This window comes from Mauremys mutica, chromosome 24 (genome assembly GCF_020497125.1).
Source record: "Mauremys mutica isolate MM-2020 ecotype Southern chromosome 24, ASM2049712v1, whole genome shotgun sequence".
Classification (NCBI taxonomy): domain Eukaryota; kingdom Metazoa; phylum Chordata; order Testudines; family Geoemydidae; genus Mauremys; species Mauremys mutica.
The window spans coordinates 3,142,703-3,170,626 of record NC_059095.1 but is presented as its reverse complement, the minus strand read 5'-3'; the positions used below and the strand labels follow the sequence as shown (position 1 = coordinate 3,170,626).

The 27,924-nt window shown below is 62.7% G+C and overlaps 1 protein-coding gene across 1 annotated transcript; it reads right to left on the bottom strand.

Annotated features, from left to right (window-relative positions):
* ANO8 (anoctamin 8) lies at nt 1–26,969 on the bottom strand. The gene is made up of 17 exons (XM_044998233.1): nt 26,849–26,969; nt 12,826–12,936; nt 11,928–12,060; nt 11,633–11,771; nt 11,232–11,328; nt 10,399–10,515; nt 9,628–9,755; nt 9,126–9,287; nt 8,293–8,445; nt 7,944–8,070; nt 6,661–6,716; nt 6,060–6,134; nt 4,077–4,793; nt 3,579–3,770; nt 1,857–1,988; nt 1,378–1,488; nt 1–961 (listed from the first exon to the last, which is right to left on the bottom strand). The coding sequence occupies exons 1-17, from the start codon at nt 26,943–26,945 to the stop codon at nt 281–283; spliced, it is 3,228 nt and encodes a 1,075-aa protein (XP_044854168.1). The 5' UTR covers nt 26,946–26,969; the 3' UTR covers nt 1–280.
* Between the last annotated feature and the right edge of the window lie 955 nt (nt 26,970–27,924).

Sequence of the window (27,924 nt, the reverse complement as noted above, 5' to 3'; positions counted from 1 at the left end):
ATTCCACTCCCGCAGGATGCTGAACTGCCTCTTGGCAGTGAGTTGAGGCCACCGATCTCATCACCAAAGCTGGTGTCTCAAGGCCCAAGGCGCCGAGCTCTGCTTTCCCGGGCTGCGGCGGATGGGACGGTCACCGCTCACGTTCCACACCCACCTCCGCTCTCCTGATGGCGCAGGAGGGTGCAGGTGTCCTAAGCGCCCCACCCCAGGCTGGGCACGTCCTAATTCTACTTGAAGAACAGACCCGGGATCCGTGGCTCCTTTGCCCGCCATCCCCCGGTTAGAGTTTATGGCCTGTGCTCTCCTCCTCGGCTCTGAGCTCACCCTCCTCCACGCCACCCTCGTCCAGCAGCCCGTTGAGGTGGGCTTTGCTGGGCGGCTGCTTCTCGCCACCCTCGGCGGATGGGCCAGGCCGCTGCGGCGGGGAGGCGGTGGTGCCGTTGCCGCTGGCCCCGCCTCCCCCAGCCCCCTCGGACTTGCCGAAGTTGAACAGTTTGCCCGGATTGAATGGTTTGGTGGGCGATTGGACCTTCTCGGTGCCCCCGTCCCTCTTAGTCTCTGGCGACTTCAGGAACTTGAAGTTCAGGAAGCCGGGCAGTTTGTTTTCGCTGCCGGTCGGCGACTGGGCCGTGGCGGTGCTGGCTGCCCCGGCGCCGCCTCCTGCCAGGAACTTGCTCTGCAGCGGGATGATCTGCTTCAGTTTCATGACATTGTTGGTGGCCAGCAGGGAGCTGGGCCTCTTGGGCTTCTCGGAGCCGTGGGACGAGCTGCTGGCCCCTTTCATTTTGGCCTGGCTCTTCTCGTGGCCGGGGTCCTGCCCGGCAGCCTCGGGCTTCCCCTCGTCCCGGCTGGCCTCCCGCTCCTTGCGGGCATGGTACTCGGCTTGCCGCTGCCGCTCCTCCTCCTCCCGCTTGCGCCGCTGCTGCTGCTGGTAGTGGTGCTGCGCCTGCCGCTCGTGTTTCTGGGGGGAGGGGAGGGCAGCTGGTTAGTGGCAGGGGCCTGGGACGTCACGGGGTTTGGGGAGCCTCCTGCTTGTCACGGCGCAGCTCCAGGTGCCTCTCCCCTGGGGTTTCGGTGCCTCCAGCCCCGGGCACGTGAGCACGGCAGGGGTGACTCTGCAGAAGAGGGGCCGTGGCAGGGAGAGCAACCCCCACACTGCTCCTTGACGTGCATCACCCCAGGCCAGCACCCAGAGAGCAGGCCAGTGACTGTGCATGATCCACCCCACCCCTGGCCTCTCTGCAGAGACGACCAGCAAGGGGACAGGGGAGGGGTTGGGGACATGACGTCTAGGCTGAGACACCTCCCAGGCTTGCGCCGCGCACCCAGCTGGGATGTGTGAGCTGCGGATGCTCGACCCCTGGGATCCGGACTCACCTTGAAGGTCTCCCTGCGCTGATACTCCAGCTTCGCCATCTCCTCCGCCACCCAGGCTGGGATGTCAGGGATGGCCACCTGGATGAGGTACTTCAGGAGCAGGGCAAAGTGCTGTGGGGAGGAGACAGGCAGAGAGCTGTGGGGAGGGTCTTGGTCGTGCCAGCAGGGGGCACTGCACGGCTGCTTTAGAAACGGCATGGGGCTAGAAGCCCGAAATCTGACCGGCCCTCTGGGTTCCTCGCCCTCTGATTCCAACCCGGAGCAGTTCTACTGAGCTGCCCCTCCCAGGCAAATGCTGTGCCGGTCTGTGCTAAGCAAACAGCAGCAGCCCCGCTCCAACGAGAGACCCTACGATAACAAAGCACATGCACCACTCCAGCTCTAACCAGAGACCATGCAATAACAAACCACAGGCACAGCCCCAGCACTCACAGAAGACCCTACAATAGCAAACCTCAGCCCTGCTAGCACTTCCGTACCTCCAGCACCACCACGGAGATGATGGCTCCCTCCGGGCTGAGCCATGGGAAGAGCCGCTGCAGCTGCCCGCACTGGCCGATCAGGTAGCAGTTCACCACGATGGCCAGGACGCCCATGGCCTCCATCACTTTCTGCAAGACAAACACCCTGGGATGAGATGCGCCACTCACACCCGCCACCTGCGGGCCAGCTCTTGCGCTGAGCTGGGAACCCAGCCTCTCTCGCCCAGCCCCTCTCCTGGAGGGGCATCTGGGCCAAATCTGAGTCGCCATGGGAGCCTGTGTACCAGGTCACAACGCCACTGACTCAGATTTGGCCTGGCCGCCCCTGTCACGATGACGGAATGGCCGAGCCAAATCTGCGGCCCTAGGCCTAGGACAACGCAGGAGACACACTGAACTTTTGCTGAGGGTGGCAGATTGTCTTGAGTGGTCCCTGCGGATGCTGAAGGGGAAGGCGCGAGATCCCTGAGCCGCACCGAGCGTGGCAATAGAGAGCTCCCCAGCTTGTCCCCTGGAGCAGGGGGCACACAGCTCGTGCCACTGCCAATGAAATCCTTAATCAGCACTCTCTCCTCCCGTTGAGGTATTTGTCCCAGTAACATCCTGTGGCAGCGAGTTCCACAGGTTGAACAAGTGCTTCCTCATTTTTAGTTGTCATCAATTGGGGCCTTTTTGATTCCACTCAGCACCTCTTTGCTCCAGCCCTATGGGATAGGCTGAGCCGTCCCCCTATCTGCCTGTCCTTGGATAGAATCAGACGTAACAGGGCAGCCTGCCCCCTCAAGGGCCAGCAAGCTGGGGCCAGCCAACTCTGGTCGATGAGCCTCACCCCACTACACCTGTATGGGGGCGTGGGCTTTAAGAGGAAAGCAGCCCAGCACTGGGGGTGAGGCGGGGGCTGGGAGCCAGGCTTGGGCTGCGCACTGTCTGGTCATTCCCGTCTGCCAGAGGCCCTGGCTAGGAGGGCAGACCTGGCCTGGATGGTGGGGATGATTGGAGCCCAGGAGCCAGCAGCTGGACAGTAGGACAGGCCGCTACCACTGGGGCCTGCTGGTGAAGAACGGGGCTGAAGGCTGAGCCCAGCAGGGCTGAAGAGTCTTTTGGCCCTGGCTTGGGGCGAGAGCACAGAGCGACCCATCTGGAGAGTCAAGTCGCCACCCCAGACACCGGGAGCCTGAGGAAGAGAGCAAAGCAGAGAGGCTGCAAGGCCAGGATTGTCCCCGAGGGACGCTCTGGGATGGCAAGGCCTGTGCCGAATCCTTAAACAGTAACTCGTGTTTCCCGCCATACAGCTCTTGACAGAGAATACATGGTTGTTTCTCCTGCCGGAGACAAGCAGCCACCTCTGGGGTGGAGCACAGCACAGCGCTGGGGAAAGCGCGGTTCTGTATCCGTCTGAAAGAGCCAGGGAGACTAGGGAGGTGAAAGTGGAGGATGCCTAGGGCACTGAGGGGAGCCTCCTGGCTCCTCTTCTGCTTCCCAAGGGTAACAGATCCTCAGGACTGGGTGCCTGGCCGTGCCAGCTCTGTGCCCTGCAGGGATCCCCTGTGCCAGGCTAGTCCCCCAGCAGCACAAAGCAGGCCACGATCCGGACCCTCTAGAGCCTCTCCTGGGACTGAAAGCGCCACGCCTGGGCCCTCACACGAGTGCCCACCCTCCCGGTGGCTCTCGCTGCCCTGCGGGGATGGGGACCCGGCCACCAGCCCAGCCGCTCCCTACCTGCCACTGCCCGATGCTCTCCACCCTCTGGCCGAAGGGGCGCTGCAGGCCGGTGCACAGCTTGAAGGCATCGCTGCGGATCTCGATGATGTTGTTGATGAGGGCGCACAGGGCGGCCAGGGGGAAGGCGGAGGAGAAGAGAACCACGTAGCCAAACTGGATGAACATCTCCTGGTAATCCTGGAACGTGTCCTGGGGGGAGACAAGTCATGCTGGTGCGAGTCCCTGATGCCCCATGATCCCGACCCACAGTCCCCCCTGCAACTCCAGCCCTGGGCTGCCCCCCCACCAACCCCGAGCTCTGCCGGTGCCCCTCAATCCTGCCCCGCCCCGGCTCTGAGAGCACCAAGCAGGGTGGATCCAGGGGCGCTTTGTGATGTGGGCACTCTGGGCAGTTACTGAGACTCCTCTCGCCTGCTGCTTGAGGCAGGATTCGCACGGAGCCCCCCGGGGCGAGAGGCCAGCGCACGGGGCTCCCCGCTCCCGGCAGCCCCTCACCTCGTACTTCTTCATGCAGCTCTCCACCTCGGCCTGGGTGAGGTGGGGGGAGTAATTCTCCTCCGGTGGGTCAATCCAGGAAGCCCGGTTCCGCTTCCTGCCCTCCTCCTCCTCCTCTTCCTCCTGGCTCTCGGCCCCCCGGCCCCGCCGGGCCCGCAGGGTCACCGCCAGCTCCTTGGCTTCTGGGAGGGGGCTGCCGGAGGGCCCGTCGCTCTCCTCCTCGTCCTCGGCTAGCTCGAAGACGGAAGCGGGGTCCATGCCCTTTTCCACCATGGTGGGGCTGCCCTCCTCCAGGAAGCTGGCATCCTCCATGGCACCCAGCTCCCGGCCCCGGCGCTCGGCCCGCTCGATGAAGCTCACCTTCTTCAGCTTGAGCCCGCAGTCCAGGACGCTCTCGTCCTCTGAGTCCGACTCCCGCTTCTCCTCCTCCTCCTCGGGGACGCCACAACCCCCGTTGAGGCACTTCTCCCCCTGGGGCCCCTCGCCTGCCCCCTCGGGCTCGGGGCCCGGCCTGGCCGGCTGCTCTGCAGGCCGGGGATCAGGGCCCAGCCTGGGCGCCGTGTATCTCTGGGCGAGCAGGCGGAAGATGGTGTGGGAGACGTCGCGGATGTTCTGCAGACTCAGGTCGCCCCGCTGGATCTTGCGGTAGAGATGGGGCTGGGAGACCTCCTTGATGTTCTGCAGGAACTGGCGGGTGATGAGCAGCGTGGCCAGCATCTGGGGAGGGGACAGATGCGCCGGGAAGGCGGGTCACATCTGGGGAAGCCGCTCCCCTGCCTGTCTCCATCCCGCCGGCACCGCCCCAAGGCTGGGCTCAAGCAGCCACTTTAGAGAGGCTTACCCTGCCCCGGGGGCAAGGGAGGGAGTGGGGGGGGCGAGCAGGGGGTGCACACTGGGCTCAGCGACCCCACCACAGTTGGGGTGCAAGGGGCCCACAGGGTGGCAGTTGATCGTACGGTGTTGATCAGCCTCCCCGCTGAGGCTGCTGGGATGGGGAGGGGTTAATTTCAGCTGGCTGCTGAGATGCACCAAACTCATCACACCAGACCCCCCAACCAGCTGGCACAGGACGGCAAATTTCAGTCTGCTGCCGGTGGGTGTAATTAGAACTGGGACACGGAGCCTCCTTCCCTGTCACCTGCAACCAACTGCCTTGAGTGAAAGGCCCCATGTCCCATTTCCTGCCCCCTTGAGCCAGCCAGTCCCCCCGCCCTGGGGCCAGAGCCGGTGCCCCCGAGAGGGGAAAGGCCCGTATCTCACCCCCCAGCCCCGTTACTGCTCCTTTGCTTTCAAAGGCTCCCCTGCCCCAGTGAGACTGGAACGGTCCCGCAGCTGTTCCCCGGGCGGACGGGCGGACTGTCCAGCCAGCTGGGCTGAGCCACGCGGCCGAACTTTCCATGGCGTGGGATGAATCTGCCAGTGGGTGGCATGCACAGCCTGCCCCCGCCCGCCACCCCTCCTACTTTGGATACTGCCAGGCTCCAGCCAAAGCTCAGGAGGCCCTTAAAGGAGATGAGAAAGAGGTGGAGCTGAAGGGTGATGAAGGGAAGGAGAGCGTCTCTGAGCTGACGCACGAGGCTTTGGGAGAGAGAGAAGATGAGCAGGAGCTGCGGAAGGGACAGACGAACACAGAGAGAGAGACAACGAAAAGGAGAAATCAACGGAGACCCCGAATCCAGGCAGGGCTTAGGGTGGCCCGGCATGCGGATGGGAGCGGGAGCCAATGGAAAGTTTCGGCCTCTCTTCCTAAGGGGGCCAGTGATTCTGGGGGCCCGGCTTGAGACGCCGTGGGTCTGAGCAGCAGCCACAGCTCTGTCTGAAGGCGACAGGGGGCTGTGGGTGCGCAAGCCCTGGGTGCCAGCAGAGGGGGCCATGCTGGGTGCCTGGGGCCGAGCTGAGAGCCCAGCTGGATTTAACTCCGCAGGGACTCCGCCATCCCCTCCCCGGCCCAGCACAGGCCCCTGGGGAGGAGACACCCCTTACCTCCTTCAGCCGCTCCATGTCTTTGAGGTAGAAACCGATGTAGAAAAGACTTAGGTATGAATTTACAAACTGAAACTGCCGGGGAGAAAGAGGGAGGGAAACAGCAAGTCAAGCCCCCCTCAGGATTGGGCTCCGGGGCCTCCAGCCCACCCCCCATCTGACTCATGCCCATCAGGCCTGGGGGCAGCTTGAGGTCCCAAGCAGGCCCTAGAATCCCCGCTTGTTCTTAATCCTCCAGGGTGGTTGTGACCAGCAGGGGTCTCCCCGGCATGCTGGGATTCTGGCGCGGGGGGTCCTGGGGGACGGCGGTCAGCAGCCAGGGTTGAGCCGGGGCCCTTCAGCATGACAAACTGGGTGTGTGCAGCCAGAGCTCAAGGGAGGCTCCCCTCGCTCTCAGAAAGCCACAGGCTGGAACGGTCACTGCTGCCAACCAACAGGGGGCGGTGTGGTGGCTGCACGGAGCTGGGGTCACCTGGGTCGAAGGATTCTCCCGGCGGCCGCGGCTGCTGATCGGCTCCTTGCGGTAGCCACCCTGCACCGCTGCGGCTGCTCCCAGCAAGGGCACCCTCCCCTCCTCGGCAGCAACCCCGCTCTAGCTTACCAGGACGATTTTAATGATGAGGTGTTTCTCGTAGGCACTCTGAAGCCGGTAGTTTTCTGGAACGAGAACAGAGAGACTCAGGCCAGGGGGTGGGGTGGGGGGTGAACAGAGAGTGGGGGTGGGGAGGGTGAGGCAGGGCCCCGAGGAGAAGTAACCAGACCTCTCAGTGCCCAGGTCCAGCCGCGCTCCGTTGGGCCCAAGCGCTGACCTCAGGGATGCACCTGCCCCGGTGAGAACTGGGATACCCGAGGCCTCTGACGAAGTGGGACTGTTCTTAATGTTTCCTCTGAATACTGGGGGGGGGGCCTCAGTTTCTGGCCGACCCTCTGTCTCCTGGCAACTAATGGCCTGGCCCTTCCCCTCTGCAAGGGGATGCTAAAGGTGGGGGAGAACAAAGAGGTCAGGTGACCTCCTGGCCCGGGAAAGGAACTGAGCAGAGGAGGAGGGGCTGGAGGGGGTGTCAGTCTGGAGCTGGCTGGGGACGAGGAGTGAAGTGCAGACGTGGGGGTCTGGCTCACTGCCCCCCAGAATGGACCCGGCCGAGGGGTCCGGTTCTCTGTACCTACAAGCTCTGTTTTAGACCCTGTTCCTGTCATCGAATAAACCTCTGTGTTACTGGCTGGCTGAGAGTCACATCTGACTGCGAAGTGGGGGGGCAGGACCCTGTGGCCCCCCAGGACCCCGCCTGGGGAGACTCGCTGTGGGAAGCGCACGGAGGGGCAGAGGATGCTGAATGCTCCAAGGAGAGACCCAGGAGGTGAAGCCGTGTGAGCTTCTTGCCCTGGAGACAGTCTGCTCCAAGGGAAAGGAGGCTCCCCAGAGTCCTGCCTGGCTTTGCAGGGAGCAGTTCCACAGCATCGCCCGGGGACTCCGTGACAGGCCAGATTAGCCCCTGGGATGAGCTGGGGCGTCTCCACGCCCTGGACATGCAGCGGATTGCAAGTGTGGATGTGTTACGAAAGCAAATGACCAGTTCCCGGCTCCTACAGCAGGACGGAACTCCCGCTAGGAGCCGCTGGGCCCGGGAGGTTGACCCCAGAGGACGCGGGTTTGGAGAAGTCCCCAGAACCCCAATGCTTCTCCCAAACTTGAGTCAGCAGAGCTTGGATGGGGTCAGGGCCTTCCTGGGGGCTGCTGGCTGGCCTGCCCCAGCTCGGCAGAGGCCGGCCGGATCGTGGGGGACAGAGGGGCTGGGAGTGCGCTGACATCCCAACCTTGTTGCCGTGTTGGCTGCAGACTGATCCCAGAATCCCCAGCCCCCCCCCCGGCGCCCAATGACGCACCCATGTCGTTCAGCCAGTACGCGATCTTCCTGTAGACGTCGTCGCAGGCTGTGACGATGAGGGCCAAGGCGATCTTGGGCAGGAAGCGGATGAGCCGGGGCAGCTCCTTGATGCTCAACACAAACTCCTGCGGGGACACAAGGGGCAGGGACTCCATCAGCCCCGGGGTGAGCAGACCCTGCACGCGCCTGCGCCAGCACGCAGGCCGGGCTGAATCGTGACGGAGCCAGGGGCTCGTGGCGCCCCCGCGCTGCTCCCAGGAGTGTGGAGGATTTAGCGCCCGCTGCTGGCGGGAGGAGAGGCACCTGGCAGCGGCCAGCGGGGCTGGGCCGGGGACAGCGTCACCCACCTGCAGCTCGAAGCACCCCAGCATGACGAGGAAGACGAAGGAGAGGCAGACGAGGCAGACGGGCAGGCTGACCAGGCACTGGAAGAGCAGACGTTTCCATGGCGGGTAGTAGAACTCCTCCACGTTGGTCACCGGGCTGATCCTCTTGATGCCCTGGAGGGGGAGATGGCAGCCTGTGACCCTCCATGAGCCAGACACCCCCCCGCACACACCTGGGGAGATCCCTCCAGGATTTTGGGGCAACCAAGCTGGGGATCTGCCGCAGAGTTCCCAGGAGACCCCTGTGCTGGGAAGGAAGGGGAAGTGCCCCAGAGTCTCCCTCCCAGGCACGGTGGGATTTAACTTACACACGCACGTGCACAAACCTTCCTGCGGGGACACGTCGTGCACGTCCACCGACACGCTCACGGGCTCAGGAAAACTCTCCCAGCCACACGCACACGCGTGTGCATACACACACACGAACACACATGCCGGCGTGCTAACAGCTTCCTGTCTCCTCTCACCACGCCCTGGAGCCCGGGGCCCTGCCCCTCGCTGGCTCCCGTCAGCATCAGAGCCCAGCTCTCAGATCCTCAGCAGGTCCTGCCCGGGGGGCTTCCGGGGAGCTGCCCCAGTTCATGCCAGCTGAGGATGTGGCGGGAGCTCTGGGCGCTGGCTGATAGGGAAGCCTTCGCCGCCGGAGCCTGGGCTCCCTGCGGGTGCGGAGGGCCTGAGCTCGGCTCTGCGGACGGCTGCCCCGCTCCTGGAATAGCCTGGTGCCATCAGGAGTGACTTCACTTCAGGCAAAGGGGCTTTCAGATCACCCTGGGCTGCCCACCCCCGTCACTCACCCTGAACTGTGGCCGGGGCTCCTCAATGGACTCGGCAGGCGTGTCCAGGGTCCCCCACTTGTAGGCGAACTCGGCCCCCCGCTGCTTCCACTCCTCCAGGAAGAGCGTGGCCCAGATGACATTGAAGATGGCAAAGACCACGCAGCAGATATCGCGGCTGGTCTGGGAGGAACAGACATGGGGGCAAAGGGCGGGTGGGGACAGGTTACAAATAACAAGCAATGAGCAGCAGAGCCAGGAATCGAACCCAGGAGTCCTGACACCCAGTCCCCACTACTCTAACTACTAGACTCCACTGCCCTCCTTTATCCCAGTACTGAGAATAGACCCCAGGAGTCCCGACTCCCGTATTGAAATGACCCACCTTGTAAGCTAGGGGGAAATGGACGCAGCACTGAGCGTCAGCCCAAGGGGCACTAGCGAGTACCGCAGTTCCCTGCCCCACTGCAGTGCTCCATCTCCCGGGGCTCCCCCAGCCCTTCCCCGGGCGCAGCACCCTCACCTGGTCGTTCTCGGTGAAGGTGTAGAGGATGGAGCCAAAGACGGCAGGGTACACCATGGCCGAGGTGTAGAAGCCGAGCCAGGCGAAGTACATGGCGATCTTCACCCCGAAGTAATCGCAGATCTCGTCTGCCGACGGGAGAGCAGGAGTCAGCAGCCAGGTCGGGGCCCATGGACGGCCGCGGGGGCGGACGGAGAGGGGGCAGGAGATGCTCCGGTGCCTTGAGCCGGGCTCTGAATCCAGGCACTGGAAAGTGGGCACTGACCTTCCTGGATGGCTGCATTTAGTGTCTGGGTTTCTGGGTGCTCATGTCTGTCTGGGTACATGTGAGTGAATGGGGCACACCCGCGAGGGACACGTGCGTGGCTGGGGCACGTCCGGCGAGGGACACGTATACAGCTGGGGCATGTCTGGCGAGGGACACGTCCGGCGAGGGACACGTGCCCGGCTGGGGCACGTCCAGTGAGTGACACGTGTGTGGACTGGGGCACATCTGGCGAGGGACACGTGTAGGGTACGTCTGGCAAGAGAGATGTCTGGCGAGGGACACATGTATGGACTGGGGCACATCTGGCGAGGGACACGTGCGGCTGGGGCACATCCGGCAAGGATCACGTGTATGGACTGGCTATTAGCAACTTGGGGGGAAATCCCCCTTTTCAGACCCTCTCCTGACCTCCTGGAATCAGTGGTTGCCTCGCCATGGTGATGCTGCAGCACCGGCCCCTCCCAGGGGGGGTAACAGCTCTCCAGCGGGCGGCGGGTACGTACCCAAGGGCTGGGCCTCGCAGATCGCCTGCACCCAGGACTTCATGAGCCGGTTGAGGATTCTCTGCTCGTGGACGGGGAACACCTGCTGGATGACGCCGCGGGCCACCAGCTCGGGGACTGCGTGAGGAGGGAGAGCAGTGAGGGGCCGGGCGCTCCCCGACCCGTGCAGCCCTGCCCAAGAAGACGCGGGGGTCTTTTCCCTTCCCCGGGCTCCAGCCAGGGCTGCGAGCTGGGGACAGGTGCCGGGGGATGATTTAGGGCTTGCAAAAGTCAGACAGTCCCCGCAGGATAAGCAGCTCCCACCTCCCCACGGCTTTGAGGCTCCCGCTGCTACACGCATGCACACACACATGCATGCGCACACGCACACATGGGCTGCCAAACATCATTTAAAGGGGGGGCATAGATTCCCCTCATCTGAACCTCCTCTGACTCTCTCAGCCTCCCGCCCCCAGCCCTAGCAGCCTGACCCCGGTGGCACATGAGCTCCTACTCCCCAACTCACGCAAAATCTGAGTGAGTGGCCTCGCGACCTGGCCCCTGGGGCCACAGCACCACTCACGTTTGGCCCAGCCCAAAATGGTCAGGCCATGGCCTATGTGACACACACACACGTATACAATCATGCACACACGCATGTTCATATACATGCACACACATGCACACACGCCACCACCCCAGCCTGTTTGGAAATGGGCCAGATGAGCCGGCCCAGGTATTTTCAGCTGACTATTCATCTCCCTGGGCCAGTCCGTTTGAAGCCCGTGGGCAGGGCCGCGAGGGGGCAGTGGGCTCCGATCAGTTCCCTCCCGCGGGCCGGGCGCCGCACTCACTGACAGGCTGCCCCTCCAGGAACTGGATGTTGTGCAGCGATTCCCCGTGCTTGGCTCGCAGGTTCTCCAGCCAGTACCTGATGATGTTCTGCCGTTCCTGCGGCGGACAGGGAGAGGCAGGAGTGAGCCCCAGGGACGGTGCGCAGCACGAAAGGAGCCCGCTTTGCCACATCTCTCCCAACAGCATCGCCCGATGCGCCCAGGGAGAGCCAGTACTCCCACCAGAGGCCCAGGACATTCACTCCAAAGCCACCCTCCCCAATGGATTCCCAATCCCACGGCGCCCGTGCCAGCCCTGCAGGTGAGAAGAGCAGCCGGGGGGGAGGCCTGACCCCACTGCAGTGCCAGGGTGCCCCCCACTCCCAATCCCAGAGACCCGGGGCTGGCCCAGCAGTGCCCACCTGGGAGGTAAAGAAGAAGAGTTCGTTCTCGATGTTCTCGTAGATATAATCCTCCTCGCAGGAGAAGCTGCGCGTGCCCCCCCCGAACTCGGCCTTCACCGGCTTCCGCAGCCCGATCTCGTCCGCCCCACGCAGCAAGCTGCCCCGGAGAGAGGGGGGGAGCCGTGAGGGTTGGGTGACGTGGAGCAGGGCGCGGGACGAACCCCCACGCCTCTCCTCCTCCAGCCCTCCCCAAAGACAACGGGGTGGGAGCGACCCAAAGAGAGATCCCAGCGCGGGCGGGGGTGCGACCTACCTCTCATAGGTGGCGGTGACGAAGAAGGCGTACACCTTGGTGTGCCGGTGGTGCCGGATCTGGATGATGAGCTCGGGGATGCCCAGCCGGATGTGGTTCAGGAGCCAGAGCAGCGTGTGGTCGTCCGTCGCGTCTGAGGGAAGGGGAGCGGGGAGACGCAGGTGGGCAGCAGCTCAGGCAGGGAGCGGGCACCCCCCGCCCGCAACGTCCTGCTTTGTGGGCTCTGGGGATATCGTGCAAGGCTCGTGGGACTGCAGACGCTGATTCCAAGTGAGAGCCTGTGGGGGAGCAGTCAGGGGCCTGCTCTCTTCCCTGGCCCAGCTCTGCTGACCCCAACTCTTCTGTTCCAGCCCTGCCCCCACTCCTCGATCCTGACCCCCAATTCTGCTGTTCCTGCCCCAGCTCTGCCAAGGCCCCTCAGTCCTGACTTGCAGCCCCCCCCCCACAAAGCTATTCCACTTCTGGACACCAGGGTTGGGCCAAAAGGCTATTATGGGCCAAGGCTGGGAAGGGTCGGCTACCAGGAAAATCTCGGGCTGCTGCAGGAAGCGAGGTAGCACCCTCTGCTAGACGCCAGTGCTGCAGGGAGCAGGAGGGGCACTCCTCCTTCCCAGGCAGTGTGACCCCAAGGCCCTCGCTAGGGGGTGCTGCGCTGCAGGGTGCAATCTCTGTCCAATGAGCTGAAAGCCTGAGCATTTGGGATCCCTAACCCCCCCTCCCCCCGGCGTTCTCCACAAGTGCTAGGGTGTTAGCCCAGGCATCCTGCCTCTCCCAGCGGAGATCATCCCATGCTGCCTCCCTCGTGCCTTTGCCTCTTCCTGTCGTGACACCGTTGCACAGAGGTGGCTGCCTTCCAGCGGCAGGCACTCCTGGCGCGTGTTGCTGAGCGGCCCCTTACCGGCGAAGGTCATCAGCACGTCGCAGTTCTCGGTGGGCACCGTCTTCATCCAGGATTTGTGGGACATGATGTAGCGCCCGGCCTGGAGCAGTCGCTTCCCGAAAAGCTTGTCTGCCAAGGGAGCCAGAACAAGGGGGTCAGGGCGCGGCAGGGAAGGGGCAGGGGACACTGATCCCTCCAGGGGATGGGGGAAGGAGGAGGGGGTGACGGGGTGGGGGCAGACCGAGCTGTGGCTGGGAGGCCACAGGCCGGGAGCCCTGGCTTGTCAAAGCAAAGAGGGGGCTGGGCAACTCTACACTGAGCCGGGGCTGACGCTGGGCCTCACCCTCAGGGCAGTGACCGGCATCGCTTAGACTGAGCCACAGCGTCTTGGCCGGATGGGGCCATGCCGGGGTGGGCACAAGCTGCCAGCAGCTGGCCAGGGCTAAGGGCTGGCACAACACCCCAAGATACAACACAGCATGCACACAAATCATGACACAGGCATGACATGCATGATACACACAAAACACACACTTACCCCCTCGACACCTTACACAACACGTGCCCAGGATACACCCCCACACACACACACACGCGCGTGCACCAGGCCACCCCTAACCCAACCAGAGCCATCCTCACACAAAGACACACGGGGGCTCTCGCACATGGATCACCAGCCCCCGGAACAGTCTGGGCTCAAGAGTGGGACTGTCTTCAGAGGGCAACTGGAGGCCAGAGAAGGGAAACTGAGGCATGGCTGTGCCCTGATGGGGAGAAGTAAGCCAGACGCCTGTGGTTTGCCTTCATCCTGTCCCCGCATAGCCGCCTCCTCTCTAAACAGTGCCATTGTAGGAGTCGCTCCAGGCAGCTGAACCCTCAGGGGCAGGGCTGTCTCTTGGTTCTGGGTGGTACAGCACCAAGCCCCTGCTCCATGACTAGGGCTCCTAGGCCCTACCACAATACAAATAACTAACAGACGTTCTCGTCTCCTGTCTCCCCCCCCCGCCCCCCACACTTCTGTTCTGCCCTTTCGGAGGTGATGGGACGAGCAGTCCGGGTGACGGGGGTGGAGGTTGTATAATGGCATGATCACATTCTCCTCTGTCCCGTTCCTCGTGCACTGAGCTGGGGTCTCCATTAAGCCGTCCCCAGCGACACCCAGGTCTCTTTGCCGAGTACAGTCAGTGCAGGACCCAGCGAGGCGTCAGCGTGGCTCAGAGGATTCCTGCCAACGGGCAATGCCCTGTGCTCGCCAGGGCCGGAGGGACTCCTCTGCCGTCAGCAGGCTTCCCGTTCCCCTGGCTCAGCCGGGTTCCTCAGTCTTCTCCAGACGTGACTAAGAGACACACGTGGCCCCTTGTCCAGAACGTCGCCAGACGGCCGAGTCAGCAGGCTCCAGGGGTTTCCTCTTGCATCTTTCCCTGTTCACGGCCACCTGTTCTGTCTCTTCAAAGCCTCATGCCGGGGGCGCTTCCATCAGAACAGATGAGCCAGAGCTGCTGGCGCTCAGTGGAAGTGATTATCTGGGGATCAAAGCCAGCCCTGGAGGGGGCAGCTCCCACTTATTCCCCTTCCATTGAGCGGGCACCCCCCGAAGGTCTCTGCTGAAATCCCATCTCTCCTCTCCACTAGGTCGGCCCTTTGCAGCGGGATACGGGGGTCTCTCCCAGGAAGGCAGGTTCTTCCCTTCCCATCCGCCTGTGCAGCTGCTGGCCTGCAGGCAACTCGGGCCAGACTCTCCTGGGTTTCCCTGGCTGTTCCTGACAGAGGTGGCAGGTGGCGGCTGGGAACCCAGCTTTCTGAAATGGGGCTGGCACAGGCTGCAGCCAAGGCTGGCTGGGAGCGGGGGTAAGTGGGGCAATTTGCCCCCGGCCCCGCAGGGGCCCTGGCCCGGCAGCGGTCTGGGTCTTCGGCGGCATTTCAGCGGTGGGGGGCCCTTCAGTGCTGCTGAAGACGCAGAGCGACTGAAGGGCCCCCCGCTGCCGAAGAGCCACCAAAGACCCGGACCACCGCCGGGTGAATACAAGCACCGCAGCTCCTCCGCTGTGCCCCAGGCCCCCTGAATCCCGTGGGCGGCCCTGGCTGCAGCATGACATCCCCGTTCCCGGCAGGCCTGTCGCTGGGCTGGCAGCTTGGCCAGGTGATCCGGCACCAGCAGAGACTGGCCAGATCCTCTCCCCAGATCAGCATGCATGCGGCTGGACCCCGCAGCTCGGGGGGTGAAAAGCTCCGACAACGCAGCGCAGCAAGGGGGCTCCCTGCAGCCCCCGACTGCCCGGAGAGCTGCAAGGGCTCTGGGTCTGGGCCCAGCGCAGGGGGTGGCTGGAAGGGACCATGCAGGGCAGTGAGTCCATGGCCCCCTCTCCGCTCGTCTGCAGCTGTCCCCCCACGTGCCAGCTGGACGGATACACCCCAGGTCAGTCAGCCTGGCCCAGAGCCAGAGAACGATTTCCCCCTCTCTCAGCCCTCGGGCAGCGTGTCCTACGCTCGCCTCTGCCCGGGCTCGGTTCCTCCCCTGGTGGCTGGGCCGGGCTCCCTGGCAGCTGCCCAGAGAGGAGCTTGACTGGCAAACGCTCCCGGCGAGTGCCCCCGAGCCAGGCTCAGCCCAGAGGCCTCCCTGGGAGGACGGAACAGACCTGGGGCCGTGCACCCTCCGGGCACGTGGCAGAACAGCAGATCCTGCCCCACCCCCAGTCAAACCGCCCCATCTCCCAGCCTGCCCCCTCACTCCAGTGTCCCAGCCTGCTGGAGCCATGGAGCTCCATGCTACACCCCCCTCCCCCAGCCCAGCTGTCTCCTCGCCCACCCCCCCATCCCCTCGCTTCTCCCACCAGCTTCTTACCTACGTCCCTCCCCGGCGCCTGGGCCCACCGCAGAGCCGCCCCCTGCTCAGCCGCAGCCCCTGCCTGGAAACACTCGCTCGGGAAGCCGGGAAGACAGGGGAACTGACAGGATCAAAAGCAACCCGTCTCCATGGAAACCTGCGGCAGGCCCCACGCCGCAGCCCCCATGGGAGCAGGGGGCCGGTCCCTGTTTCCTTCCAGCCGGTCGCTTCCCTCCGGCTCTTCCTTTTCATCCTGTCCAGCTCCCCGTTTGCTTAGCCAGGAAACCCCCGACTTCGAGGCAAATCTGCCTCTTCGGGTGCCACTCTCAGCCGCCCTGGCAAGGGGACGACGGCTGGGCAGCCCAAGCCCCAAATCCCTCCCGTAATTCTCCCCTGCTGCCTGCCGAGGCCTCTGGCTCCTGCCCAGCTCTGCCCCACCAGCTCCCCCTGGAGTTGGGGTCCGGGCCCCCTCTTTGGGCAGGCACATCCTTGGCTCCCTGCCTGGCTGGGAGAAGCGGCCCTGGCATACAGAGCCCCGTGCTGGGCTTTTCTGCGCTCAGAGGTGCCCCTGGCTTGCATGCCCTTCTACCCTTGTGCATCCACAAGCCCCCTGCCCATATTGGGGCACACTGCATGCCCCTTGCACCTTCAGATGCCCCCCCGACCCCCATCACGCCCGTCCTGCCTGCAATTAAATGCCACAAAACCGCAGCAACGGCCCCCAGAGAGCGGAGATCCCCGGAGGGGCCCTAGGAGGAGCTCACCACCCCTGCCCCTGCCCCTGGGGGGTGGGCACTACAGACACGCACCAAGGCCCGATCCTGCACCAGACTGTGTTCCCTCGTCTCCCACTAGTGCCAGGGGGAGACCAGGGCCCCCAGCACCTTGCAGGATCAGGCCCGTGGACCAGGAGCTCTTTGGGGCAGGGGACGCTGCCCCTTGCTGGGACCGGTGGCCCAAACTGCCCCGATGCTTCAACCCCCCTCCCGCCCCTAAAGCCATGGAGCACAGAGTCTATGAGTCTATCTGAGGCTGCCAGGGAAGGGGCTGGCTGGTGCCAGGGGGTGAGGTGGGCATCTGGGCTCAGACCCACCCAGCTCCACCCCGCAGGGTGCTCTGGGTGGCAGCAGGGCTCCCGGGGAGGCAGGTGCTGTCTGGGCAAACGTGCCCCACACTGCACCAGGCAGGGAGAGGGGAATGACCCTGGGCCTGCCCCACCCTGGGGAACCGGCTGTGCCTGCTGGCCCAGTGGGGAGCATTGCCACAGAGGCTGGCTCAGGCCCAGGTGCACACAGGAAGCACCCGCCCTTCCCGCCCCCAGTGCTAATGGGGTAGCAGGGCCGGGCAGCTCCCAGAACCTGTCCTGAGCCAGAAGCCTGGGGCTGGCTGAGCTGAGGCCTGAACCCCACTAATGGGCTACACCCCTAATCAGGGGGGAGGGGCTAGCAGACAGATGGACTGATCCCCCCCCCCCCCAGGGGCTCCTGGCCATGTCTCTTCTGCCTTTGGCTGGTGACCACCCGCGGCTGGCTAGGCCCTGCCTGGGCTCTGCCCTGCGGCAAGCGGAATCCGGGCCTGGCTCCCTCCCCGGTTCCCCACCCATCCACAGACACCGAACCCCACTAGTCCTTGGCACGTGCCTCATTGTCGTGTGGCCAGGGTGACCTTCCCCGGGAGGCACTGACTGTCCCACAAGCTGACCCAGCCCCCCACCCCCAGGGACCCTCGCTGGAGGTGACCCAACAGGCCCCTGGCCTGGGAGCGGATCTCTCCCTGAGACGCTGCGCTTGGGAGAGCGAAGGTTTTAGAGAAACCAGCTGGACCCAAGCAGAGCAGGTACAATGGGGGGAGAGTCCCTCCCCCAGCTCTGCCGATGCCACTCAATCCTGACCCGGAGCTCCCCTGCTATCCCGGACCTCGGCCCCAGCTCTGCGATGCCCCTCAGTCCTGACCCGCAGCCCCCCCTGCTATCCCAGACCTCAGCCCCAGCTCTGCGATGCCCCTCAGTCCTGACCCGCAGCCCCCCCTGCTATCCCAGACCTCAGCCCCAGCTCTGCGATGCCCCCAGTCCTGACCCGCAGCCCCCAGCTGTTCCAGTCCTTGGTCCCTCCTGAGCAAACACCACCGACTGTGCCAAACCGTGCTGCACCTAGGCTGAGACCCACCAAACTCATTTCATGTGACTCAGCAGGGGTGGTGCACCAGCCCCCGGAGCATTAACCCTTTACCTCCCTCCTCCCCAGGCACAGTTTCCCACTGTCCTCTCAGGGGCTGAGCGCCTCGCTCTCCATTCACTGCCCCGTTCCCTGGGCTGCAGCCCCGCGTGTGGGTGGGAGAGGGGGCGAGAACAGGCCTGAGGCTTCGCCAGTCTGGTGAGTGCTGCTGAAAGGATGCCCTGTTCTGGCTGGGTGTGGGCCAAGGCCTCGTTTAACCCCTCGGGCACCATGGCGCTCTGCACAGCCCCCTCCGCTCCAGCAGTACAAACAGTTTAGCTGCCCTTTACCCCCGGGTCTAAGCACTGAGGTTCCCACGGGCTCCCGGCGGGGGTCTGGGGACTGATCCCCACTGGGGGAAAGGCAGCAGAGGGAAAGAGAGGCAGATGGTCAGGCACCGTGTCCTAGGAGCGAGCGGCCCGTCAGCCTGCGCAGTCATCTCCCCGAGGGGCGGGTGGGGACTAGCTGCTAGAGGCCCCGAGGCCCTGAGGCATGCACAGGATGGAACAATCCTGAGGTCTGTCCCATCTGCAGGGCCAGAGCTACGTCCTGCAGACACCCGATGCCAGGCAGCCCCATGGCTTGATCTGGCCGGAGCTGGGATGGGGTGGCCTTGTGCCCTGCCCTCACAGGGGCTCTTGGGGCTGTTCCTATGACCTGCGAGGGGCAGGAGACTGGATGCGGGGCTGGTGGCTGGCTTGTGCGGTGGAGCTGGGAGCCTGGGCGGGGCAGGCTGGCAGGCTCCGTGACTGCAAACCCTACTCTGGCCAATGCCGCAGCTCCTGAGGCAGCTTCCCGGGCTCGCGGGGTGCATTCCAGGCCAGGCGCCACACCTGGGCATAGACACCTTCCCAAAGCCCCCTGCCTGCCCTGGCCACGAGACTGCCCTACTCCCCACCAGGCACTGCTGGCTGCCCACTGTGGGCACGGAACAAAGCAGGGCTCTCTGAGCCTTCGGGATGGTGAGCACAAGCCCAGCATTGTGGATGCCCAGGGTTCCTGGGCACAGCTGCAGCAGGAGGGTGGGTGGAGGGCAGGAAGCTGTGGGGGAGGGTGGCTGGGAGGCTTCCTGCTCCTGGCCTCCTTAAAATGGGGAGTTCTCCAGGGCTGTAGATTACCCCAGCCCTTAGCGCTGCCCCCTGCACTGCACAGACAGAAGGGGCAAGGCTCCCCCCAGGCCCATCGCCTGCTCCTGCCACCCCACCTCGCACCCACCTACCCTTCTGCCCCTCTCCCATCCCTCCGCTGTCGCTCTTGCTTTAACTCTGCACGTGCCAGTGGCAATCCCTCTGAGCGTCCCAGGCAGCCAGCCGGATGCCGTCCGGCCCAGGGAGCCAGGGGTTAATCTCAGGCTCTGCAGCAGGTGTCTGCGAGTCTGTTCCAATGACCTTTCCCTCTCCACCCTCCATTTCATTTCAAGTCCTTAAAGCTCAAGCTTTGAAGTGACACAAACCAAACCACCCCACCGAACCCGAGGCGGCGGTTTATGAAGAACCTTGGCTCTTTGCTCTCCCTTTAATCAGCGACGGCCCTCGGCATGAGGCACGCAGCAATAACCGCCCTGAAGCATGCCAGTGCCATGTGCCCGCTGTCCCTGCGGCTTGGTTCCTGTCTAGGATCTCCAATACCAGCAGCATCTTGCTTTTCATTTTTCCTAGAAACGCTGGAGATGGATGGTGAATAAGATCTGACTTCCCACTGGATCATTTCATCCCTAAGGGAGACGTTCATCCCCGTGCGAAAGGGCTGGCGGCACAAGCCCTAGATGCCGCTTGAGTTCTGGATGAAGTTGACAAAGTCTGTGTATGGGCCACTGAAGTCCCATTTAAGCCCAGAGTTTAAGTGGGCCTGGAGTGGTGTGTAACCTTGTACTGACCCTCACCCTCTCAGTGTCTGGCAGGGATCATTTCCTGCTGTCGCTAAAATGCAGCCACCTCTGGAGTGGAACGTGTGGCAGCTCTTTAACAGCTGCAGAGCAATGCTACCCAACAGTTTGGGACAGCGAATGAAGGTAAAGCCTGCAACAGGTTTGATAACTGGACAAATGGGTGCATTTTACAGACAGGAGACTCCACCATGATTGTCTGTAAACTTTTGCACCCTGTATACAGTAGGTTAATAAGATTAGCTGAGTAATATACTGCATATTAATATATAGTTCCAGACAAGGGTGCGGTCTCTGGTAAACAAGGGAGACAAAGCCGGAACTCAAGCTGGGTGGAAGCCTGTTTGTACGCTTTTGTAAACTAAAGATGCAAACAACAGCTGTGTAACACCTGTGATTCCATGTCACACGACAGACTCCGGGTGCTTCATTGAGCTGGTCATGGAAATCAGGGTAGTTTGAAAGGACAGAGAGATCCTGGACACAAGACCCTCCTGTTCTAGAGAGGGCAGGAGCAGGAATGGCAGTGGAGACAGTGTTGCCTAGTGGACAGAACACTGGACCGACCTAAGGGCATGAGCTCAAGCCAGTGGCAGGCCTGGGAATTGATGGGTGACAGTGGGAAATCATGTCCCCTTCCTGTGCCTCGGTTTCCCCATCTGCAAAATGGGGATAAATGATACTCCTTTTTAAAGCGCTTTGAGATGAAAAGTACAAGGATTCTTCTTAATTCCTTGATCAGTTTTTCTTGTTGTAACAAATTGCAGGCCAGCTCCTCCATGGCTGTCAGCGGGTGCAGCAACGTGGCTCCAACCGAGTTACTCCCACAGGCTACCTCACACCAGCTGAGGATCTGGCCCCACCACAGGAAACTTCACAAAGAGCATTGTTTGAAGTGGAGTCTTTGGATCTCGAGCCGAGAGGCCATCTGAACGGGGGACATGGGCTCGTGTCGGCAGCTCTGCCTGACAGCTCCTCTGATCAGACCTGACTCGGCAGCGATGTCTGGAGGAACTGCGTGATAGTAAAAAAACAACCCAGAGGATTCCTCTGGTACCGACATCCAGGAGAGACTGCAGAGAATGGGGTGCAGCACCTGCACCCGATAGTAGATGGCTGCACCCCACCCACCATCTTGCCTTGTTAATCCAAATACCTTGTTTATGGACCAGCAGAGGAGCATAAGAAACTGCCACATCAGAACAGCACATATTGCATTCTGAACAGCCCAGCATTCTGGCTCTGACGCTGGTCAATACTGGCTGGTGCACGTTATGCACCCAGTTGCCAGATACTGCAGAAGACATTTCTTCCTGGCCACAGCCAGCAATCCGTTTATGCCCTGGAGCATGAGGGCTGAGAGCCCTTGCACTGCGGTTAGCCACGGCCACGCTAAGCAGAATAAAATCCTTGGTCTTTGGTGCTGAGGAATCCTGCATGTGACAAAGTGATCTGCAGGGCCAAAATGCAGCCACCTCTGGGGTGGGATGTGGCAGCTGAGCAGGAAGCGAGGAAGAATCCTGCATCTAGCAGCACTCGGGGTTGGCTGGCTGTGGAGCCCGGTGCTGGAATTCTGCCCGGTGAGCTGCCAGTGACCTCCTTGGTGCACAGACATGGTAGCAGGGTTATAACGAAACTGTGGGCTCCCTTGTATGTCAGTGACTCACATGTCGGCCTGTCTGGTGTCCACATCACTGCAGCCGTCTGGTTCGTTAAGGCACCTGATCGATGCGCGTTAACGACGCTGCTCGTCTCTTTCCCCGTGTCTGGGTTTCTCTTGCCCCATCCCCAGCTCCCCTGACCGGAAGCGGCAGCTGCAGGTCCCGCAGCTCCCTCCGACCTGGCAGCCTGCGCGCTGACCCTTCCTCCAGCGCTCTTGGCATGGGCACCGCAGCCCTCTCTCCGGTGGGAGGGGGAAGCCACGTGACTGCAGAGCCCCCCTGAAGGCGGGAGTTAGCGGCCGCGACTCGGGCTGCACATGACAGAGCTGGGTCTGAGGGCTGGATCCCAGGCCCTGCACTGGGTCATCGTCCTCGTAGGAGTCACGGTGACTGATGGGAGATGCCGGGACTGAACAGGCCACGGTGACTGAAGCTGTTCCCCCTGCGGGGGATCCTTGGGGGCCCGTTGGTGGGGCGCTGTACGGGAAGCTTGTCTGTACCGCACCTGACACGGGAACAGAGGCCTCTCGTCTCCAAGGGGCCGATCCGCCAGCGCCAAGCTCCAGTGCAATAAAGGGAACGACTGTCCCTGCCCTGGACCCTGCTGTTCTGCTTTGTTCCTCCCCACAGCAGATGTGGCTCTTGCAGAGCCTGGCCTGGCCTCTGAGCCCAGCCCCCAGTTGGTCTCCTGCTAATCCACCCGACTTTCCGCTTCGCGCCCCATTGCTGGAGTCTGACTGCCCCCAGCTCTGGGAAACAGCTCCCAGCCGGACCCCCTCAAATTCACGCCTCTGCATGGGGTTGAGGACCCAGCTGAGCTCCCCGAGGAGGTGGGGGCAGCACACCCTGCCTGGGAGAGCAGGACCCTTTCCTTTCCAGCCACCAGAAAAGCTGCTTATGCTGGCAGCAGCCCAGCTCCGGAGCAGCTCGTGCCTCTGAGATCGGAGTGATCACAGACTGTGGTGATGGTGATGCTGGGCCGCAGACACAGAGAGCTCAGGGACCACCAGGTCAGATGCCCGAAGAGAAGCAGGGACCAAGCAGCCTTAAGAGTCCAGGTTCTGGAATAACCACCCAGGAGTGTTCGGAAGCAAAGGGCTCCCTGCTGGAACTCACTGATGATAACCGACTGACCTTGAACTCTGATCTTTGTGCTCTGAAAGCTCCTACCCCTTGAGCTAAAGAAAACTCACCACTCGCAGTTAGCTGTATACGGCCTATGACATACGGATGAGCAGTTTAGTTCCATCCAATAGAGGGCAGTGGTGTGCACACACCTCCCATTCAGCTCGCTGCACTACACTCATCACTTAGCCTGAAGGATCCACGGAGCCTTATAAAGAGTCACTACCCAGTAATTTAGGACAGGAAGTGAAGGCAGCTCCTGCATGCAGTCAGCACCACCCTGGGGATTTGAGTGGAAGGATGGAATTAGCCTATGGTGGAATTGGCCCCCTCCTACTGCCAGCGAGTGGGGTGGTACCAGCAGCAGCACCCTCGACGGCATCGGCTCAGTGTCAGAGCGGCACCTGCTGAGGCAGCAATGCAGCCCCAGGAGCCCCAGCCCTAGGGCAGACCATCCCAAGAGCCTCCCTCTCCCCCTGACAAGGCAAGGAGCCGCTAAGGCAGTGCCAGTTCACATGGGCACGGCTTTAAAGCGAGCTGAGCCCAGCCACGGGATGGAATTCATTAATAAGCTACACCCAGAGCGGTGGCTCCAGCAGCTGGGAATCCTCCTCCCCCATGTTCCCAGCCACATGGAAGAGGTTTGCTTGGCAAAGAGGCTTCAGCCACAGGGGGCTTTCCCAGCATTTCCACACTAGCCATTTATTGATTCACCAGCCCAGAGCCAAGTCCCAGCCGTGCCGCCCCACAGGAGAGAGCAGGTTAGATAAAGAACTCCTGATGGTTAAAGAAACAGCCCCACATCTCCGGCTCCGTGTCCCCACCCTGCTTCGTCTCCCTGCCGGGTTCTCTCTGTTTCTAACTGCCTCATTTCTGGTGTCTTGGCTTCTCTTCCAAATGCAGCCCGTTCCCATCTCTGCAGGGAGGCAACTCGCTTCTCAGCTGTGCCCGGAACCCAAGTACATTTGTTTTCTTGAGCCTCTTCCAGATCTTTATTGTTAACGAGATCCTGTTCATCACATCCAGGAAAGGGAGAAATAAACTCCTGCCCGCGGCAAACCAGAGAGAGAATAAAGCCATGCCCAAGGGCTCTTCCTTCACAGGCAAGCACCAGCAACCGGGGCATTGCTAGCGATGGATGCTGCCAGTTGTCTCTTTGCCTTGACTGTACATGGCACCTTCCACGTGAGTGGCTTTGAATGGTAGGGGATTCTCACCCCTGTTTTACGGATCGGAAATCTGAGGCGGGAGCAGGACAGGGACTCCCCCAGAATCGCATACTGAGCAAGTGGCAGAGTTGGAAACTGCACCCAGAGGTCCAGAGTCTCACTCCCCCCCCACCGCTGCAGAAATCAACCTTCCCGCCTATCGTCAGGAAGAGAACCCAGGAGTCCTGGCTCCAAGCCCCTGTGCTGTGAGCACACTCAAAGCCCAATGGAACCCCGATCTCCTGCCAGGCCTGGGGCCAGAAACTGGGGTTCCCCTGCCCAAGGGGCAGATGGCACTAGAGCTGCTGCCCTTTCAGTCTCACTGCTGGAGGAGGTTTGGCCCGAGCCCGCATGGCAGAGTCTGTGCTGGGCCCCACTGCTGCAGCGCTCCAAGCCACGCACACGGGTCCAGGGTGGCCGGGTTCCAAAGGACCTCTGCACTGCAGGAGCAGGGAGGCGGCTCAGCCAGGCCCACAAAACGAAGCCCCCCAGAGCCCAAGCTGCGATTCCAAGGAGCAGATTCCTCGCACCAGGCGGGATGAGCTCATCCTCCTGCCGATCATGAATTATTAAAGCCTCGCTCCGAGAGTTGTGATTACAGGCTGCGAAACAAAGGGCTCCGAGCGGGCAGGCAGGAGGCACTGCTCTGGGAAGGCAGGGGTGTGTGCTACTCATCCAGATGCACACGCCACTCACACGCATGCACACTCACACGTACAGGCATGCTGACACACGCGTTCACAGATAGGCACCCGCCAGCTCTCAGATCCCCTGCACCCGCCAGCACACACACTAGTGTAAGACAGTACACGTGCATACAGATACACACACTAAGTGTGCATGTGAACGTACATGCCCGGATGTGAACACGCCTTCCAGGCCGGTGTGGAATGGGAGCAGGTATGTGATGGGGAGGTGAGAGTCCACAGGACTAGTGCTGCTGCTGTCTGTGATTCGGACTTTCTGCTTTGGCCGCGCAAGCTGGGCAGAGCTCCACTCTCTGGCAATGAATGAACAGAACCTCCACCACCACCCCTGCAAAGCAGAGCCCCCTGCAACCACCCAGCTGGAGAGGGACCCGGGGCCTTACATTTCCCCCCATGCCAGCACCATCTGTGCTTCTGGGGGTTGGGCCCTGCTCCCTCCCTGGTACAATGGGACATCCAAAGCCGGCCCCCTCCCAGGTTCATTTCCAGCTCCCACTGCGGGAGATGGAAACTTAGTGCAGGAAAGTCCTGCCAGAGCCCAACTGCCCTCAGTGCTGAGTCTGCAGCTGCATCATGCCTGGCCCGATCCCCTCTGCGATCAGGGGCAGCTACCCTGGCTCTACGCAGGAGCCTGTGCTCCAGTCCCTAGCTCCCAGGAAGCCCCACTGCTCCATCACAAAAGCCTCTTGAACAGCGCGTCTTCCTGGGTAATGTAATTGTTTCTCCCGTGGCAGGATCATGCGCCAGCCAGCGAGGTCTGCAGCACTCCTGTTCCAGGCCTTGGAGAGATCCTTGATGCAGGGGACCAAGCCCATCTCTGGCACTTCACTGAGGATCTCAAAGCACTTTATGAACCTGAATGTAGCAAACCTGACGACTGCCCCCCCATCCCTGGCAGGTAGGTAAATATTATCCCCACTCTACTCATGGCACAGGGGGGTGAAGTGATTTTGTCCAAGGTCACGGAACAAGCAAGTGGCTGAGGCAGGAAAAGAACCCAGGAGTCCTGACTGCCAGCCCCCAGCTCTAACCAGAGACTAGAACAGAATCCAGATGTCTCAACTTTCACAGCTCCCTGCTCTAACCACTCGACAACATTCCCTTCCCTGAGCCGGGGCACAGAACCCGGGAGTCCTGGTTCAGTCCCCCTGTGAGAACAGACACAACGGCAATGCTGACAGCTCCCTGCAGAACCCACGAGACAAGACCAAATTCTAGTGTCAGTTCCACCACTGCAATTCGGGAGTCACTCTCCTGGTGCCAGTGAAGTGACTCCAGATTACACTCCTTGTGTAAATGGGAGCCAAACCTGGCCTTCTAGAAATAACTGGTCACGCTCAGCGCTGGTGGGACTCCCTTGGAATCAATGGACTCTTTTGGGCTTGAAACCTCCCATTCACGCTGCGGGCTGGCTCGGGGCTTTAACGCCCGTTCTTTGGTTCAGCTGCAGCTCCCTTTCCCATTCATACCAGCCCGGCACCAAGCTCCCGTGCAGCTAACCTTGGGCTCGCCACACTAAGGTCACGGAAGCCGCAGAGCGCTTTGGTACCAATCCACCAGCAGCCCCAGCCTCCCAGGGAAGCCCGAGGCAGCTGTCTGACACACAGCGCTGCTGTTTACTAGGCTCTAATCGCCAATTACGCTGCCACAGATGCCCAGTTCCTAGGAGGACATAAATTAGGTCACTCCTCACGCGCCCGCATCTGTCTGGGAATTTCAGTTGCAGGGTTTGTTCCCTTCTCGCAGATCCCTGCGGCTGCCTGGGCCTTTGGGGAGTCTCCCCCCACTTCTCCCCACGCTGAGCCCTCTGGATCCGAGCAGAACCACAACGCCCCGACGGGCCCTGACCGCAACACGGGCCCAGGCGCTGAGGAAGTCAGGGGGAGGCCACATGGTCCAGGGCGCTTAGGACCAACCTCCCCCCCCCATCCTGCTGCTTTGAAGGAGCATTCCTGCCCCCCCCCCCAGCCTAGCTCTCCCCACCTCTGCTCCCCAAAGTCCTGCTGGCCTCACTCACAGCAGCTGGGTGGCATCTGCAGGGAGCGCTGCCCACCCCACCCCCCGCACACAGTCAATGGGGAAGGGCCCGAGGCAGAGGCAGGACCGACCCCCCCGCCCCGCTTGCCTTGGCGGTCTCCCCCCGGGGCTGCTGGCAGCCTGTGCGCGGGGGCCAGGCAGGGAACCCGCAAAGGCGCGTTCGGGTTACAAGGAACACGAGACCCCCCCCCCGCCCCGCGCTGCAGGGGAGCTGCGGCTCCAGCCCCCCCGCCAGGAGAGGCGCAGCCGGGCCCCCGGCAGGGGCTGCTCTCGCGGGGAGCGGGGGGGTCGGTCCAAGCCCGGGCCAGCGGGATTTTCCCGCAGCGCTGCAGGGGCCGGCCCCGCTGCCCCCCCCCCGCCGGGCCGCACGCACGAGCCTACCCAGGACCCCGGCCGGTGCCGGCTCCGCGTCCGCCGGGGCTCGCCTCTGCCGCTCGCCCTCCTGCGAGCCCGGGGCTGGCGCGCCCGCCTCGGGCATCCTGGCGAGCCGCGGCCCGAGGGCTCAGCGGGGCTGCGGCGGGGGCTGCGCGGGGGGCCCCGCCCGGGGCAGCGGCCGCGCCATGGGGGCTCCGCTGCGGCTCCCCGCTTGTCCTCGCGCGCCCGGCCGCCGGGGGAGGGGACAAAGGAGGCGCGGCGAGGCTGGGCGAGCGGCTGGGTGAATAGTCTGGTTGGCCTCCGCCGCCCCAGCGCAATCCGGAACCCGGGGGGGGGGCGGAGGGAGAGGATGGGGGAGGTGGGGGAGAGGTAGCTATGGGGATGGGAGTGTAGCTATGGGGTAGGTGGGGGAGGGGGAGGGATGGGGGTAGGGGGGAAGTGGTAGCTATGGGGGTGGGGGAACGGATGGAGGTAGGTGGGGGGAGGGGTAGCTATGGGGATGGGAGTGTAGCTATGGGGGTAGGTGGGGGAGGGGGAGGGATGGGGGTAGGGGGGAAGGGGTAGCTATGGGGGTGGGGGAACGGATGGAGGTAGGTGGGGGGAGCGGTAGCTATGGGTTCAGGTGGGGGGAGGGCTAGGTGGAAGGAGGGGTAGGTATGGGGGTAGGTGGAGGAATGGAGGTAGGTGGGGAGGGTAGACATGGGGATGGATGAACAGAGCCCTAGGTATGGGGGGATGGATAGATGAAGGGGTGGGTATGGGTTCAGGTGGTGGGAAGGGTGGGTATGGGGTAGGTGGGGTAGGGGTAGATGGAAGGAGGGGTAGTTATGGGGTTAGGTGGAGGGAGGGGTGGATATGGGGGTGGATGGATGGATGGATGGATGGATGAACAGAGCCGTAGGTATGGGGGGATGGATGGATGAAGGGGTAGGTGTGGGTTCAGGTGGTGGGAAGGGTGAGTATGGGGTAGGTGGGGTAGGGGTAGATGGAAGGAGGGGTAGTTATGGGGTTAGGTGGAGGGAGGGGTGGATATGGGGGTGGATGGATGGATGAAGGGGTAGGTGTGGGAAAATGACTTTCCC